Genomic DNA, 20,000 nt, shown 5'->3' with positions numbered 1-20,000 from the left:
ATACCATTGTGATATTGCTTTAATTATATTTTATACGGTTTTGACATCATTTTTATCGAAATTGTTTCGGACTATTTTACAATGTTTCACCAAGACCCCGCCATTTTTACTCGTTCTCACAACCAACTTTTACTGTCGGCTGTCGTTGGACTTTTATTCACCCTGCGCTTTTATTGTTTACAAATTGAAAACACACATTCCGACCTCAAACGTGAACACCATTACAATCAACAAAAGATTGTCTGTAAACGTGGTGGTCGACGTAAACAACATGTAATTGAAACAACAGTCCCGCGACGTCCAGTGAACTGTCATCGTTCAACTCGACCACCACAGACGTTAACAAAAATATTGACAAATGACATAAGAACAAGTCATGGAAATCATAACATTTGTATTGGCCATATTAACGCACAGTCATCGAGAAACAAGACATTCGATATAATCGATGTCATAGATCAACACGATATCGATATTTTATATATAACTGAATCATGGTTGCGTCAGTTCGGTGATGAACCTATAATGAAAGAAATGACACCTCCCGGCTACAAGATGGAATCGTTCCCAAGAAATGGACGATCAGGAGGGAGGATCGCCATCATATACAAACACGCTCTTTCGTCTAAAATACAAAACAGGCCAATTTCGTTCAAAAGTTTCGAGTGTGTCCAAACCACATTGACCTACCCTCAAATTTCATTTTTAATCACTTGTATCTACAGACCACCCCCAAGCAAAAAGAACAAACTGAGACAGAATGATTTTGCTGACGAATTTTCAGATTTTGTATCAAAAGACACATCAAATAAGCGAAAAATTTATATCGGCGATTTTAATATTCAGTTTGATGTTGATCAGAATAGTCTCGTTAAAATTATAAAAAATATGCTGAATGAACATGGCCTCACTCAGTTAGTGACCTCTCCAACTCAAAGATTGGGGCACATCTTGGACTGGTTCATCATTGACACACCCTCGCTTGTTGAATCAATTAAAAATATCAAAAAAGAAATTTCAGACCACAATCTGATTCTGGCAACTCTCAAATGCATCAAAGAGAAAGCAAAGAAAGTCAAGATAGTGTCTAGGGATACCAAAAAAATAGACATTAGTTCCTTCAAAAACAATCTGTCAGAGGAACTAGGAAGAATGGATATACCATCAGCACAGAAAACAGACGAGGTACTGCGCAACGTCATCGACAGGCTTGCGCCAAAGACAACTAGAAAATAAATTCCAGGAAACCGTCTCCGTGGTTTAACCAGAGTGAAAAAACTGCCAAAAGGGAAAAAAGGAATGCAGAGGCATCGTGGAGAAAATCGGGCCTTGAGATTGACCGGCTGATATATATAGCAAAAAAGCATAAGTATAAAACCACCTGCAAAAGAGCAAAAAGAAACTATTATAACACAAAACTGTCATCAGTGAGGGACACTAAGGAATTTTTCTCTGTTTCAAAGGAACTTTTAGGGGAAGAAAAGGGCATGTGTCTACCCACTAATATCCCGGTAGAAAAGCAGCCGGATGCATTTTCAGATTTCTTTTCGGGAAAAATATCGAAAATTCGGAACAATTTGGACCTCGTGCAAAATGAAGATATAAATTTCCACCCTTTTTCGGGTTCACAGGGATTCTCTTGTTTTAAAGAAACAACTGAAGAAGAAATTTCTAAAATAATTTTTTCATCTTCCTCGAAGTCATGTGATTTAGATCCTTTACCAACTAATATTTTGAAATTATGTCTTCCTGAATTGTTACCTTGCATAACTTATATTATAAATCAGTCACTTATCTCAGGACAAGTCCCAGATATCTATAAACATGCAATTGTAAAGCCTCTCATAAAAAAGCAAAATCTCAATGTAAATGACCTTAGTAACTACCGTCCCGTCTCAAATCTGCCATTTCTTTCTAAAATCCTTGAAAAAGTTGTACTCAGACGTCTTTCACAACATCTCCATGAAAACAATCTATGGGAAAAATTTCAGTCAGCTTATCGTTCTTACCACAGCACAGAAACTGCTCTGTGCTGTGTTGCGAGTGATTTGCTTGATGTTTTAGATAAAGGTTCTGTTTCTCTTCTGACATTGTTAGACCTTTCGGCGGCGTTTGATACTATTGATCACGGTATTCTCATTAAACGACTTAATATAACCTTTGGCTTGTCTGGGACTGTCTTGCAGTGGTTTGAATCTTATTTAGATGGCAGAAAGCAACAGGTTATGATTTTAGATAAACTTTCTCGTCAACATACATTGTCTTTTGGTGTTCCTCAAGGCTCTGTTTTGGGTCCAATTCTTTTTGTTTTGTATACTTCTCCATTATCTAATGTCATCACTGGTCATGGGCTGCGCTATCATCTCTATGCAGATGATACGCAACTTTATGATACTGATAAAACTAAAAATCTCGAAAATATTGTGAAACGTGTGGAAGAATGTGTGACGGATGTGAAAGAGTGGATGGATGCAAACAAGTTGAAAATGAATGAGTCAAAAACAGAAGTGATGATTGTGGGAAATAGAGGGCAGTTGAAGGTGAATGATGGTCTTGAGGTGTTGATTGGGGGTGAAAAGATCAAAGTTTCAAAGACTGTGAAAAATTTGGGTGTCTATTTTGATTCAGAAATGAAAATGTCAGCTCACATTTCTGCTCTCTGTAAATCTTTATACTTTCAATTGAAGAAAATCAGTTCGATCCGTCAGTATATTGCAATTGGAACATGTAAAACATTGGTTGTTTCCCTCATTTTTTCGAAACTAGACTATTGTAACTCGCTGCTTGTCAACTTGCCTCAGGCTTCTATTAAACAATTGCAACTACTGCAAAACAGTGCAGCAAGATTAGTTTTTGGCAAAAAAAAATTTGATCATGCAACCCCTTTGTTGGCCTCTCTCCACTGGTTGCCCATTGAAAAGCGCACATATTACAAAGCAGCGTGTCTTGTTTATAAGTGTTTGGCTGGTATAGCACCGGCATATCTCACAGATCACGTGGTCATGTGTAAATTTGAAAATTACACTTTAAGATCATGTAATGACCAAACGAAAATTTCGGAAAAAAGATCAAGAACAAAATTTGGTGATAGATCGTTTGCTTGTTTCGGCCCAAGATTTGGAATGAACTACCACGTGGTCTGAGGGAGTGCAAGTCTTTACCTACTTTTAAAAAGAATCTCAAGACACATTTTTACTGTATTTGTTTTTCTTGACTCTATATGAATCCTTGATTTGGCTATGAATTGTTATTGTTGTTATTATTTTATTTTTTTATTTTTTCACTTAAAATTGATATTTATATTGTAAAGTGCCCAGAGCTTGTGTTTTACACGAGAATGAGCGCTATATAAATGTGTATTATTATTATTATTATTATTATTATTATTATATTATTATTATTATTATTATTATTATTATTATTATTATTATTATTATTGTTATTATTATTATTATTATTATTATTATTATTATTATTATTATTATTATTATCATTATCATTATCATTATATTTATTATTATTATTATTATTATTATTATTATTATTATTATTATTATTATTATTATTATTATTATTATTATTATCATTTATAAAGAGGGGTTGAATAATAGACATTTTCACAGTTCGAGAATACATCTATCTGGCTCATTCCACTTAAAGATAAGTTCTGTTTTTCCATCCACCACCGCATTCCAGCTAGATCGCAACCATGTATTCCAAGGTTTACGGCAAGGGAAGGAACTACAACAAGCAGAACACCATGGTTCTGCGGAACCGGACGCTGATGATGAGGAACGAGTTTTACAGACGTGAAGCGCCCTCTACCGTCAATATCTGCTTGTACGGGAATCCCCGAAGACGAGACAGACCGCACATCCGAGACTCGGCTTTGTGGGAGAAGAACTTGGACGAAAAGGAAATGGAAAAGCTTGAAGCTTTCAAGGTAGAGGAAAAGGAAAAGGAAGGTAAGTCTTGTTGTTGAGTAGGATTGGTGATCTAGCGGTATGACGCCTGTTAGGCGATCCTACACTTTTTTTTACGACAGAGACGGTCAGGTACTCTTTTTACACATGAGTACGGTGAGAGAATGTGAGTAAAGAAGAGCCTTTTCCAAGGACTGAACTATGGGATCTTGTGGTATGACACACGCTTTTGGATTGGAAGGTCCTGGATTCGAGCCTCGCTCGCTCGGCGCACAGTTGAATCCTTGGAAAAGACTCTTTACTCACATTTTCTCACCGTACTCAGGTGTAAAATGAGTACCTGGTCGTTAACAGCGTTGTCTCTGTCCGAAAAAATTGTAATATCGCCTAAGAGGCGTCATGTACCGTCCTAAATGTTAAATGTTGCTGTTGGCCAGGGACCCCTTGTAAAGCGCTTTGAGCACGTTTGATGGATATTGCGCTATATAAAAGCTCAATTTGATTTTAGTGTGTGTAGGAAAGGTGCCAGACAAAGCAAGAAAGAAAAATAGAAGTAAAAAAAAAACATCTAAAAAAATCAGTCTACCTCGAATGGGGATCGAACCTCAGACCTTCTGATTACCGGTCTGATTACGAGTATCCTTTCAACTTTGCAGGTCGTTGGTTTGAATCCCGATTTTGACGGCGCAGAGTTGATTCCTTGGGAAAGACTGTTTGTAATTAAAAAAAAAAAAGAGTTGAAATTAAAACTTTTGATTTTAGGGGGGCAAAGTGGCCGAGTAGTTAAGGCGTATCTCTGTGACCCTGAAGGTCGTGGGTTCGAGCCCCCTCTTCAGGCACTTTCGTTTTTTTTTTTTCTAGAGCAAGATTATTAACCACCAATTTGCTCACTTGGACAATATGAGTGATTCCTGTTGACATCAGACATCTTGTTTGATGAATTATCTATATTTCTTCGTGGAATGCCAAAGCGACGATATCTTATGATGTCGTGGCGGAAGGGCATACTTTTTAAAAAAATATATATATATAGAAGAAACGAAATTGACGCCAATCAGCTTTTTTGTTAGTCTTTAGACAGTCATTTTGGTGATTAGTTATCACTAAATTACATCAACCATCCTATAGATAGTATGCGCTTGGTTAAGAAGCTCACAACATTGCCACCCGGAAGTATAACGGACCGACACACAAAACTGTGTGCATCCATGAACGTTTATAGTCGGGTTAATACAGTTCAGTGAACATTACTCATAAACGTGGATGGCAAACAAAAAAACAATAACAAAGACCTGAGTGACGTCATCTTCGAACAATCTATAGATAGAATGCGCTTGGCCAAGGAGTTCACAACATTGCCATCCGGAAGTATAACGGACCAACACACAACTCTGTGTAACCATGAACTTTTATAGTCTGGTTAATACAGTTTAGTGAGAACAACTCACAAACGCGGATGGCAAAAACAATAACAAAGACCTGAGTGACGTCATCTTCGAACAATCTATAAACGCTCGAGGTTCCACAACATTTTCTGCGTTGGTACGTTACATCCGGCAGGCCGATAATTTGAGTATTTTATCTAAAGGCACGGCATCAAAAGAGTAATTCCCTTTAATTTACTTAGAGCGCTTTTACGAGGATTCTCAAGCCTACAACAATATTGTGCTTTATAAAAGCTTTTAAAATATCTCAAGTCGTAGAGCAAACAAGGATTGTGTGGCAGCAGCTGTGCTCAGACTAGATGCAACATTGTTTCCCCATTAATCATCCATACTTGAAAAACTTACCGATAGCTCAGTTTGAAGAGCACCCGCTTCACACGTAAAGGGACCGAGATCGATCCCGGGTGCGGCCGAGTTTTTTTTTTTTTTTTTTTTTTAATTTTTCCGCCCAGCAGTTGGGTATCTGGGACTGCTAGATCTGGCGGAAAGTACTTTTGATAGACTAGCGTCCTGTCCAAAGGATAGTAAACGATTGCCGTCTCCGGCTCCGTGGGCCTGGTGACTCTGAAAGACAACTCGGGAGGGGGGGGGGGTGGCTCAGCGGTACGGTCTTTGTCTCGTCCCCGAAAGGTTCCGAGTTCGATCACTCGCCGCTGCGCTGTGCGGCATTCAGCAAGTCACCTCGCCCTAGCTCAATTTGCGGCGCTCATAACGACTGACGCCTGGGTTATTCCGGTCTTCCCTAGGAATAGACCTCGAGACAAATTTACCCTATGGAATGAATAAAGGGAATGTTATTTTTATTTTTATTTTATTTTATTATTTACTTATAGATAGTATGCGCTTGGCTATGAAGCTCATAACATTGCCATCCGGAAGTATAACGGACCAACACACAAAATTGTGTGTACCTATGAACGTTTATAGTCGGGTTAATACAGTTCAGTGAGCATTACTCATAAACGCGGATGGCAAAAAACAATAACAAAGACCTAAGTGACGTCATCTTCGAACTATCTATATGATCGATGAGAAGAGTACAGCCCACTTATAGATAGAACGAAGATGACATCACTCGGGTCTTTGTTGTTGTTTTTTGCCATCCGCGTTTATGAGTAATTCTCACTAGACTGTATTAACCAGACTATAAACGTTCAAGGTTACACAGTTTTGTGTGTTGGTCCATTATACTTCAGGATGGCAATGTTTTGAGCTTGTAAGCCAAGCGCATACCATCTATAACACCTGTTACAGCAAAATCCCCTTTATAACGACATTGACTCCAAGTTCCAATTATATTTTTTCCTGTGTATATCATTAGTAATTGTGCGGCTATGTGGCCAAGTGGTATGACACTCGCGTTCGGATCGGAAGGTCCTGGGTTCGAGCCTCGCTCGGCGCATAGTTGATCGAGTCCTTGGAAAAGACTCTTCACTCACATTCTCTCACCGTACTTATGTGTAAAATGAGTACCTGGCCGTTATTAGTGTTGTCTTTGTCGAAAAATTGTTTTGTAATATCGCCTAACAGGCGTCATGTCTCGTTCTACATAATAGTATGTGTTGCCTTTGGTCATTGACCCTTTGTAAAGCGCTTTGAGCACGTTTAGTGGATATTGCTCTATATAAAAGAAACATTTCCCCTTAGGGTTGAATAAAGGGAATTTATTTATTTTATTTATTTTATATTAGAATGATGATTTATAAATAAATAATCGTGATTCACAAAAAATCTTAAAAGTACTTCCCATCCGGTGTTTCATTTTTACGAAACCCGACAAAGTTATGGGAAGTAGACAGCAGTGGGGAGTGAACCTGAGACTCAGGGAAGTGTATACTATTGAGGAGTGAACCTGGGACTGGGTTTCGTGCGGGTTTCGTAAATAATAAACACCCGACCCAATCTCATCCAAAACTATTCATAAAACAAGGAATTTGTTTAAAACGAAGAAGAATGAAGGAAGAACAACTGAAATGAATTGAAAATGTGAACCAATTATGTAACTAGCCGCCCCCCACCCCCCTTTTTCATATCTCTCTCTCTCTCTCTCTCTCTCTCTCTCTCTCTCTCTCTCTCTCTCTCTCTATTTTATTTTCCTTTTTTCTTTTCTTTCTTTCTCTCTCTCTCTCACTCTCTCTCTCTCTCTGAGAGAGAGAGAGAGAGAGAGAGAGAGAAGAGGGGGGGGGGAGAAGAGGAGGAGAGAGAGAGGGAGAGGAGGAGAGGAGAGGGAGAGAGGGAGGAGAGAGAGAGGGAGAGAGAGGGGAGAGAGAGAGGAGAGGAGGGAGAGAGAGAGAGAGAGAGAGAGAGAGAGGAGAGAGAGTAGAAGAGAGAGAAAGAGAGGAGAGAGAGAAAGAGAAGAGAGAAGAGAAGAGAAGAGAGAGAGAGAGAAGAGAGAGAGAGGAGAAGAAGAGAAGAGAGAGAGAGAGAAGAGAGAGAGAGAGAGAGAGAGAGAGAGAAAGAGAGAGAGAGAGAGAAAGAGAGAGAAGAGAGAGAGAGAGAGAGAGAGAGAGAGAGAGAGAGAGAGAGAGAGAGAGAGAGAGAGAGAGAGAGATTAGGAATAATATAATTTTTCTTTTTTTTCAAGTGGTCTCGATTTTATCGCACGAATTAAGAAGCGATTTAGGTCTCAGTTGCTGCGGGTGGGTGGGTGGGTGGGCGGACGCGAGGACGAGAGACGCATGCGCACAACCAACACGACGTTCTCTCTCTAATAACTTTTCCGCCGGTGACGTCACAGACTATGGGTGACGTCCAATCAAGGGACGCTACTCTTCCGCTAATCTCATTCCCTATAGATAGTTCGAAGATGACGTCACTCTGGTCTTTGTTATTCTTTTTTGCCATCCGCGTTTATGAGTACTTCTCACTAATCAGCATTAACCAGACTATAAACGTTCAAGGTTACACACAGTTTTGTGTGTTGGTCCGTATACTTCCGGATGGCAATGTTATGAGCTTCTTTGTCAAGCGCATACTATCTATACGCGAATATTGTGCAACAGGTGATCGGGTTAAATTTATAGGCCACCGCAACCGTCACGCCCCGTTGATTTGGAATTTTTAAAGCAATATTTCACATTCGACCGATATAGATAATTGGCACCCAAATAGCCTTGGTGCACCTTGGCCAAACTTCAGTAGAAGGGGAGGGGGTGTGCAATTGGACCAAAGAAGTGGGGGGGGGGGGGGGGGGGGGGGGGAGGGGGGGGGGGGGGGGGGGCATTTTAAAAATTTATTTAGCAAGGCGAGATTAAAACCAATTGAAAATGAAACCACTGCAATACGCAGAATCACCGGAGCGGAAATCCCGCTTTTCTGGAGGGGAGCTTTGTAGTTTTATTTCTTTCTCTTTTGTTGTTTTTTTATTTTGTTTTTTTTTTTTAATAAAAATATATTAATATTGTTGCATTTGTATAGAGCATTATCCACAAAACGTGCTCAAAGCTCTTTACAAGGGGTCCCTAGCCAGCAACAACACATAACATGTTAAACGAGACAACACCTGTGAGGCGATATTACAATTTTACGATTTTCGGACACAGACAACGCTATTAACGACCAGGTACTCATTTTACAGCTGAGTACGGTGAGAGAATTCGAACTTTCCCAGGGACTCATCAACTATGCGCCACTCAGAGCGGGACTCGAACCCTGGAGCCTCCGCTCCGGAGGCGAGTGTCACACCACAAGAACACATAGCAACATTAAAGATTTTTTTTTTAGGAGGGAAGAGGTGAAGATCGACTTTTTAGAATAATAGTTCATATAATTTCCACCTTTTTCAATCATTCTTTTGCCTCGTACCTCGTTACCCCAAGGGTTTTTTTTTTTTTTTTTTGTTTTTTGTTTTTTTTTTGTTTTTTAATTATTTTTTACGAAACCCGCCGAAACCAGACAAAGTTATGGGAAGTAGGCAGCAGCAGTTGGGGGTGAACCTGGGACTCAGGGAAGTGTACACCATTGGGGAGTGAACCTGGAACTGGGTTTCGGCGGGTTTCGTAAAAATAAAAAAAAAAATAAAAAATAGATTTAAAAAGAAACACTGCGTGCAAATTCTTGGTATTATTTACTTGCCCTAGTATCGTTCGGGGTTTTAATTGTCAGCCTAAAACTTTCGATACATATATTCGATTACATCGGCAAGCTTGGCATTTGAATGAATTGTTTGCACGGCTTGGCGTTTGAATAAAGTCTGCACGTTATAAACGATTGACAAAACTCTTCACATCGCGAGTGAACCTGGGACTGACTTTCGTAAAAATAAAAAAAAGAAAGAAACACTTCGTGCAAGTTCTTGATAATGTTTCCCCTTGCCCTAGTATCGTTCGAGTTTTTTGTCAGCCTAAAACTTTCGATACATCTATTCGATTATATCGGCGAGCGTGGCATTTGAATGAGTTGTTTGCACGGCTTGGCGTTTGAATAAAGTCTGCACATTATAAACGATTGACAAAACTCTTCACACCGCGTGTCCCCATTATTAGGAGCATCGGACTTATAGTGAACAGCAACTCAGCAACATTTTCTTCCAACTGACGAGAGTGTAACACAGATAGTAACACAGAGGGAGCTACACACTACGCAGGAGAGCGGTAAGTGGTCTATTTGTTTTTACTTATGGGTGTATGTATAATTTTGTAGTCTTTATTTTGTATTGTCTAAAATATTTTATTTTATGGTTATATATATATATATATATATATATATTTATTTATTTATTTATATATCTATATGTATATTATTTTATATATATTGTCCGTTGATCAAACCTCTGATGTACCATTTTGCCAATAATACTAATAATGATAATAATAATAATAATAATAATAATAATAATAATAATAATAATAATAATAATAATAATAATAATAATAATAATAATAATAATAATAATAATATCATAATAATAATAATAATAATAATGATAATAATAATAGTTATGTATTATTATCATTATCCTATACTACTATACTATACTACACTACTACTCACTACTACTACTATACTACTACTACTACTACTACTACTACTACATACTACTACTACTACTAACTACTACTACTACTACTACTACTCTACTACTACTACTACTACTACACTACTACTACTACTACTACTACTCACTACTACTACTAATACTCACTATACTACTACTACTATACTACTACTACTACTACTTACTACTACTACTACTACTACTAACTACTAACTAATACTACTACAACTATACTACTACAACAACTATACAACTACTAACTACTACTACTACTACTACTACTACTAACTACACTACAACACTACTACTATACTACTACTTACTACTACTACTACTACTACTACTACTACTACTACTACTACTACTACTACTACTACTACTACTATACTACTACTACTACTACTACTACTACTACTACTAACTACTACTACTACTACTACACTAATACTACTACTACAACACTACTACTACACTACTACTACTACTACTACTACTACTACTACTACTACTACTACTACTACTACTACTACTACTACTACTACAACTAATACTACTACTACAACTACTACTACTACCACTACTACTACTACTACTACTACTACTACTACTACTACTACTACTACTACTACTACTACTACTACTACTACTACTACTACTACTACTACTACTACTACTACTACTACTACTACTACTACTACTACTACTGCAGAGCTGCCTACTATCTCGAAAATTTCGTAAAACTACAAATTGTGGGCTCCATGTATATATACAGGGTGTCCAGGGAAGTCGGAAAGTTGGAAATTGGTCAGAAATTTCATACTTGGTCGGAAATGTTGGAAATAATGAGATTGAGGGTGAAATTTCCAGTAAAATGAGAAAAACGAGGAATTTCTTGCTTAAAATGAGATGTCAAAAATGTATGAAGGACAACTGCTGTGCACACAATTTTATTATTTTACTACTACAACTGCCACCACATCATCATCCCCATCACCACCACTACCACATCCCATACCATCACTACAACTACCACGTCATCATACCCACCACCACAACTACTCCAACCACCACCACATCACCATGCCTACCACCAATGCCACCAATGCTATTACAACCACCACATCACTATCCCTAACACTACCACTATTACTACAACCACTATATACCAGCATCATACCTACCACCACCACCGCTTCACTACTACAACTACCACCACATCATCATCCCTACCACCGCGATTGCAACCACTGCCACATCATCATCCCTACCACCATCACAATCACCACTACTACAACCATTACAACTAATACTACACTATCATCTCTATCATTTTCACCTCTGCTCTTACTTTGAAATATTGATTGTATTGAGGTGGTAAAACCTATTTTAAGTAGGATTGTTTTTTTTTTAAAGCATATAGAACACTGTGGGTATGGCAAGAATTGATAAAATACTTTGTAGGAAATTTCACTTCTAGGTAGGAAATTTTAAGGTTGGATTTCCCTGGACACCCTGATATATATATATATATATATATATATATATATATATATATATATATATATATATATATATATATATATATATATATATATATTATATATATAATATATATATATATATATATATATATATATATATATATATTCCAAACATGGGACGTTTCTGGCTCAAAACCTTTCCTCAACCAAAAAGGTTAACAATAAAAACATCAATAGTATCAATATTAATGTTTTTATTATTTTTATAAATTGGCTCAAGAAATATGTTGAGCTCGAAGCAATCCGTGTCTTGGTATTTTTTTTTCTTCTTTTTTTGAAGCTGTTATATTTATTTTTGTTTATTACTGTTTATTACAGTCCACAGCTTCTATCTTTGTATCAACATATTCTTGGATGTAAATATTATACATTTTTACTGGGATAAATCCTGGATTGAAGGGTTTAGTTATAATCATTTGTGACCCTTCGCCTCAAAACGGTATTAAGTCGGGTTGGTTAAGATGTTGAAAATTGAATTTATAGCCCGAAATATCAGACTTGTGTTGAGTTTCTATGATTAATTAAGGAGAATGTATACCATATTTTAGGGTGTGAATGCCAACAATGTATAATTTGGACCAGGTTGACATTAAATGCGGCTTTTAGACATCTGGTTCGTTCCGATATAATACCGTTTTGAGACGATGGGTCACATTTGGTCTTGTGGTGGGTGTGACACTAGCCTTCGGTCGAAAGGTCCTAGGTTTGAGACCCGCTCTGAGCGATGCAATCTTCAGTCCTTGGAAAAGGCAATTTGCTCATATTAATTCTCGCACCGCACTCAAGTGTAAAGTAAGTACCTGACCGGTAACAGCGTTGTCTCTATCGGAAAATGGATTGTAATTCAGTGTCGCCTAACATGCGTTATGTCTTGTCCTTCATGTCACGGGTTGCTGTTGGCTAGAGACCTCTTGTAAACCTCTTTGAGCACATTTAGTGAATTTTGCGTTATACAAATGCTCAAAAAATGCTCAACAGGTTACATAATAGACTAAATCACTTCACGATGAATATTCATTATTTCTTTCAGACACAACCAGAGATGTCAGATTCTACACGGGCTACGTCTTCTAGGCGAATTCGGTGCGCCGATAATTTGCGGACTTCCCTGCAGGCGATGCCTTCTGAGAGAAGCCATCTCGTTGTCTACGGCAACACCAACGAGAGCGGGGGCAGGAGGAGGAGGAGGGCCGTCTCGAGAGACAGAGAGTTCGAGAAATGCAAGATGGACAACGACACGAAACAGAAAATGGAGGAACAAGAAAAGGCTTGCAAGCAAAAGGAGGGTAAAACAAAACAACAACAAAGAATTATTTTTTAATCACGTTTATTTATGTAGACCATATCATGGAACAGCGTGGCTGAGCGATGTGGTCTTTGATACGTACCTGAATGGGAGTGATCTATATGTGATCCAACGCCTCGAAGCGGCATTAAGTCGGGATTTGGAAAACGAAGAAAATCGGTTTTAAAGTTGAAATGGTCAAAATGATCAAATTTCAGTTTTTGGTTGTTTCATAAACTACAATCATTTTTCTACATGAAAACATAATAATTCAACATACGTATTGACGATACGTTATATATATTTAAAGTTTAAAAAAGCAACTATCAGTGAAACATTCAAAACAAGAGTTGACTTTCTCTCAGAGCTGAGAGAGCCACCATTTCCAAGGCTTGGTAATATTAAGTCTTTTCCTCCACCAATAAGATGTAAGATACCACAGCAAAGGGCGTGTCCTTATCTATCTCAGAGTAAGCATGACTGTTTCCACAATTCCATGGTTCAACCAATAATGAACTTTAAAAACTGTAAACAAGTCTAGGTTTTTCCTTGACAACTTTACAAATGAATGATTCTGATTGGTTAACGCTCATCACATGCGCCTGTTGAACATTAAAATGCCCGGGCGGTGTGTCATGACGTCAGCATGCATGTGTTACATATGTGTGTGTTTATGCATTTCGATACACACCAAGTGCTATTATGTCTTTGTCTAGCTGCATTGGTTAATGATCACATAGCTGAAGCTGTCATCTGTCTCAAAATGGAACAATGCAATGAAAAATTTGACCAGCCCATTTCTTTAATTGCAATCTCATTGGTCAATATGTTTCCAGTTGATTGACTATGACTTACTTTCTCTCTACCCTCCCCTCTCGCTCCTCTTTTTCTTTATTCTCTCTCTCTCTCTCTCTCTCTCTCTCTCTCTCTCTCTCTCTCTCTCTCTCTCTCTCTCTCTCTCTCTCTCTCTCTCTCCTCTATTGCTAGCTCTCTCACGCGCGCGCGCGCGTGTGTGTGTGTGTGTGTGTGTATTTTATTCTCTCATTCTTTCTCTTCTCTCCCATCCTCTTTCTTGCTATTTCTTTCCCTGCCCACCCGGCTTCACATAGTTTCAAAACTGTACTTTGAAATTATAAATCCTTCTTTAAATTTGGCATTTTGAAACCGTATTTCCTCTGATAAATAAGACAAAAATGTCACATTAAAATGCTTATTTCACTGATTCTTTATTTAAATACAAAAAATTCTTCAAAAAGTGAGCAATGTCATAAAATTGTCGGCATTAAAAAAAAATTTTTTGGGTGCTTTATTTATGTTAAGGACATCTTACATAATAATGAATAACTACAAAGGTAATACTTGGATTATTTCAAAAATGTGTATGTACATTATCAACTGTATATTCTAATCCCATGCCAGATTCAGTGATGCCAAAACTCCGGTTTCACCGGAAAAGCAATCCGGTCTGGAGCAAAAAATTCCGGGTTACGGGCAACTTCCTTCGAATTCCGGTGATGTTTAATTGTTTCAAGGATACTCCACCCCCCCCCCCCCCCCCCCCCCCGCGCCCCCGTCCCGTCCAGTCACTACTAATACAACCACAACATCATCTTCATTACCACTACAACTACAACCACCACCACCACATCATTATTACCACTACAGCAGCAACCGTCACCACCACATCATCATCACTATCACTACTACTACAACCACAACCATCGCTACTACTACTTCTACAACCACCACCACCACACTATCATCACTACCACTACTATTACAACCACCACCACCACACTATCATCATTACGACTACAGCAGCAACCGTCACCACCACATCATCATCACTATCACTACTACTACAACCACAACCATCACTACCACTAATTCTACAACCACCACCACCACACTATCATCACTCAAAGCGCTTCATAAGGGGTCCCTGGTCAACAGCAACATTTAACAAGTAAGACGAGATATGACGCCTATTAGGCGATACTACAATTTTTCGGACAAAGACAACGCTGTTAACGACCAGGTACTCATTTTACGCCTGAGTACGGTGAGAGAATGTGAGTAAAGAGCCTTTTCCAAGGACTCAACTATGCGCCGAGCGAGGCTCGAACTCAGGACCTTCCTATCCGAAAGCGAGTGTCATACCACTAGACCACGTAGCCGTACAAATATTGTATCATTGTTGACAATAATTTTGCAATGACAGGTTAAGTAAGCATTGATGACTCATGTTTCAGTCATTGGGTCGTACATTATAAAGGGTTTGTTTTTTTTTTGTTGTTGTTTTTTTTTTTTTTTTTACATTGTTGCCAGTTTGGCGTCGTATTGCCAAATTAAAAGAAACTAGACGTTTGTTTGGAAGCAGTTTGAAAAGGAATCAATTTGTATTTTAGAAGTTTGTGAAAATATTATGATTTTAAAGATAAATTAATGATAAAAACACAAGAAATACAACCACTTTTCTCTCATGAACAGGCAAGACTAAAGGATCTTTTCATTAAATCAAAAATCAATTGATGAGACATAAAGATTTAGTTTATTACTACATGCGTGTGCATTCTAGCGGGGAAAAGGAATCCTAGACAGATTTAGCATTTTAAGATAAACTGTTTTGGTTCAATAATTTGGCTTTTTTTTATTACTTAAAATCTATCTGGTAATCCTGTTTTATTTAACCTCACTTGTCAGGGAGTAAGTGGTGTGTTAAGTACCTTGGCTCTTTTTCTGCACAAGGAACGCGATTGCACGTGTCATATTTTTAATGCGTGTGTGATAATCTTCATTGTTTAAAAAAAAAAAAAGAAAAGAAAAAGCAATTTATTTTTTTTTTGGTTCTTTTTTTTTTTTTAGGTTTGTTTGTTTTGTTTTTTTTTTTTGTTTTTTTTTGTTCTTTTTTTTTGGGGGGGGGGGAGGGGGGGGGGGGGAGGGCGATTGTGGGTTTTTCTGTGGGTTTTTTTTTTGTTTTTGTTTTTTTTTTTTTTGTTTGTTTGTTTTTTTTTTTGTTATTGTTTTTTTTTCTTTTTTTTTTCAATGCTCTGTATGTATGACATGATAGTCAATCAACTCACAAAAACCCACCCACAGTCAAAACACATCCTTCTTGGTACAATGTCTGAAACAACAATTAACCAGTAGATTTTTGACCAATCCAATAAATGAGGGATTCGGACTTATCCACAAGCCCGCTCGGACAAATATCGCTGGCTGTTTTACAAAGAATAGAATGAAAGAGGTTGTTATCACTCTGTTCTTTGTTGTCGTTTTTCAACCAATAGATAGTATGCGCTTGGCTAAGAAGCTCATAACATTGCCATCCGGAAGTATAACGGACCAACACACAAAACTGTGTGTATCCATGAACGTTTATAGTCGGGTTAATACCGTTCAGTGAGCCTTACTCATAAACGCGGATGGCAAAAAAAAAAACAATAGCAAAGACCTGAGTGACGTCATCTTCGACCTATCTATAAAAATTCATGGTTACACATAGTTTTGTGTGTTGGTCCGTTATACTTCCGGATGGCAATGCTGTGAGCTTCTTGACCAAGCGCATACTGTCTATAGTTGCGTGATTAGTTCTCACGAGATTCGCGCAGTCATAAAATCTCAGCATATTTTCCAGCCACGTGCGAAACGGGATAAATATAAGTAATAACGTCTTTTTACCGGTGTTCAGAACTCAGAAAGGGGTCGGGCCGTCGCCATCGTTATGTTATAGCCTGATACTGAAATCCAAAAGGACTGGCAGTTTGACGTCATTATTTGGTTTTTGCACCGCCTAGTCAGTTGTCGTTAGTAGAGCTCATGGAAACAAGTTATTTCATTGGTTGAACTATTGAATACAACTCACGATTTATTTTCTTTTGTGGCAAAGGACTGGCATTTTGACGTCATTTTTTGGTCAGTATCAGGCCATAACTTTACGAAGGCCACGGTCGTGCTATGTGTTTGAATAAAAATTCAGTAAATATTTTTTTCCTCCTGAACAACATTCCCAAAACGCATTGAGTGAAATATCGAAAGCATGCCTTTGTCTTAATAGGATTCAACAGTCGTAACGTCACTTCCTTCCTAATGACGCATGATAACTTAGCAACACTGGCTCTAAACTATCGGAACAATGGCGGACGCCCGTATGAAATATTTCTCCGGCGAGCATAAAAGCGTATCCAGAGGGGAAAAAAAACACATAAATTTGATCATCTTTTAACTTTTGCACATTCTGATCACAAGACATATGAAAACTTCTAGCCAGCTTGAAGAATAAAAAGTAATGATTTTCTTTGTTTAGAACCAAGATGGCCGCCGTTGCCGGGCGGCGTGACATCAGACTACTGAATCCAATTTCTCCCTTAATCATATCCATTTAATAAAGAATTACGGACATAACGAATTATTGTTTTGCCTCAGGTTATTCAATATATCATCGATGTTCAATCGACCATTCATTTAGGATTAAGTTGAACGCTATAGGGAATGAGATTAGCGGAAGAGTAGCGTCCCTTGATTGGACGTCACCGGCGGAAAAGTTATTAGAGAAAAAACGTCATGTTGGTTGTGCGCATGCGTCCCTCGTCCTCGCTTACGGTGAAAGCGGCATGAGACACTTCACCGAAAGCGAGGACGAGAGAGACGCATACGCAAAACCATGTTGACGTTCTCTCTGTAACGTGACGTCCAATCAAGGGACGCTACTCTTCCGCTAATCTCATTCCCTATTGAATTGAAGAGTGGTTTTCCAAAACTCCCTAATTCCGGTTTTCCTATTCTGAGATATTGAGGATTATTTCCCCTAACATTTATCTTTCGGCCTATTAATTTAACACGTTTAAACTTCAAATTCACACAAATCTAAGGAAATGATTGTGTCAATTATGCGTAAAATAAAGTTTACATTTTAACTTATCTCATGAATGGAAAATCTCAAAAAGTAGAAAAAATCGAATTAACGAGATTAGGAAAACCAGCCTTCAATTCCTTTAGAACCAGAGCAAATATTGTGCTCGACAAATACTGGAAAATATTATACGAACTCCAGTGTTTATCATGTACACGAGTTTACAGCCCTCCTCTTCCTCCATCCTTTTTCTATTAATTCCTCCTTTCCATCCTTCGTCGTCGTCTCTCCCCTCTCTCTTCCTCCGTATGTCCTCTTCCCACTGCTGACTAGAACTACCATCACACTATTACTCTACTCCTACTCTTACTAGAACTACTACTACTACTACTACTACTACTACTACTACTACTACTACACTACTACTACTACTTTACTACTCTACTCTACTACTACTACTACTACTACTACTACTACACTATACTACTACTACTACTACTACTACTACTACTCTACTATACTAACTACTACTACTACTACTTACTACTACTACTACTACTATACTACTACTACTACTACTACTACTACTACTAGCATAGTAGATATAGTATATAGTAGTAAGTAGTAGTTGTAGTAGTAGTAGTTGTAGTTTGTTGTAGTAGTAGTAGTGTTGTAGTAGTAGTAGTAGTAGTAGTAGTAGTAGTAGTAGTAGTAGTAGTAGTAGTAGTAGTAGTAGTAGTAGCAGCTAGCTAGTAGTAGTAGTAGTAGTAGTAGTAGTAGTAGTATAGTAGTAGTAGTAGTAGTAGTAGTAGTAGTAGTAGTAGTAGTAGTGTAGTAGTATATAGTAGTAGTAGTATAGTAGTAATAGTAGTAGTAGTAGTTTGTAGTAGTAGTACTGCTTCAGGAATGGGGAGCCATGCAAAACCTGGTTATACAGCTACCAATAGCTGCTTCCTGTCCCAGATGTTATTTTTGTTTACTGATATCTCTCTTTCATAGACAAACTGAGAGTGGAAGAATCTGAAGTGGAGATCATAGAGAGGAAAGTTTTGATGGTGAAGGAGCAGGACTTGCATGCCATTGAGAATGCGATGGAACACAGGACGGACGAGTACGACTGTGTAGAGGATTTCCTTGACCCGCAGGTTGTTGTCAGAAGGGGTCAGGAGTTCAAGCTGACCTTCACCTTTCAGCGGCCTTGGGATGCAAAGATTGATGACATTCATTTGCTTTTTAAACTTGGTGAGTACTCCTTTATATATATATATATATATATATATATATATATATATATATATATATATATATATATATATATATATGTATATATATATATATATATATATATATATGTATATATATATATATATATATTATATATATATATATATAATATATATATATATATATATATATATATATATATATAGCAGCCTAGTATCACTAAGTCGATTTCTATACTTTGTAAGATTTTCCATCCTCGAGATAAGTTGAAATGTAAACTTTATTTTAAGCGTCAATCGGCACAAAAATTATATCCCTGGATTTATGCGAATTTGAAGTCTAGATATGATAAAATAATAGACTGAATGAGATATTTTAGCGGAAATACTCCTCAATATCTCAAAATTTGAAGAAAAGAAAAACAAAGTTAATAGAATTTTGGAAAACCGCTCTTCGTTTGTATTTGATTGGACATTTCTTCTCTCTTCTCTTCTCAGGAGATAACCCGTCAAGAAGCAAGGGGACTTATGTGAAGATTAATCTGGAGGAAGGCAATGATACATCATACATGGTACACTATATATATATATATATATATATATATATTATATATATATATATATTATATATATATATATTATATATATATATATATATATATATATATATATATATATATATATATATTCATATTCGTGGAAAATTGATATACCTACACGGATCTTGTAGAGTTC

General features: G+C 37.5%; 1 protein-coding gene across 3 annotated transcripts in view; it reads left to right on the top strand.

Annotated features, from left to right (window-relative positions):
* Positions 1-20,000, top strand: part of LOC144976646 (protein-glutamine gamma-glutamyltransferase 4-like) — a 52,662-nt gene that overhangs the window by 5,624 nt on the left and 27,038 nt on the right. The window contains exons 1-4 of one of the 3 annotated variants that reach the window (XM_078920951.1): positions 9,516-9,960; positions 12,936-13,191; positions 19,042-19,284; positions 19,764-19,837. In XM_078920951.1, the coding sequence (XP_078777077.1) occupies positions 12,948-13,191; positions 19,042-19,284; positions 19,764-19,837 (561 nt within the window). In that variant the 5' untranslated portion in view covers positions 9,516-9,960; positions 12,936-12,947. Of the gene's footprint in view, positions 1-3,696; positions 3,966-9,515; positions 9,961-12,935; positions 13,192-19,041; positions 19,285-19,763; positions 19,838-20,000 lie in introns of those variants that run through there. The other 2 variants (XM_078920949.1, XM_078920950.1) reach the window with 2 other exon arrangements.

This window comes from Berghia stephanieae, chromosome 7, assembly GCF_034508935.2.
Source record: "Berghia stephanieae isolate SIO BIC M18660-M18661 chromosome 7, UCSD_Bste_1.3, whole genome shotgun sequence".
NCBI lineage: Eukaryota > Metazoa > Mollusca > Gastropoda > Nudibranchia > Aeolidiidae > Berghia > Berghia stephanieae.
Note: the sequence above shows the minus strand (reverse complement) of the source record. Positions and strands in the feature narration are given on the sequence as shown.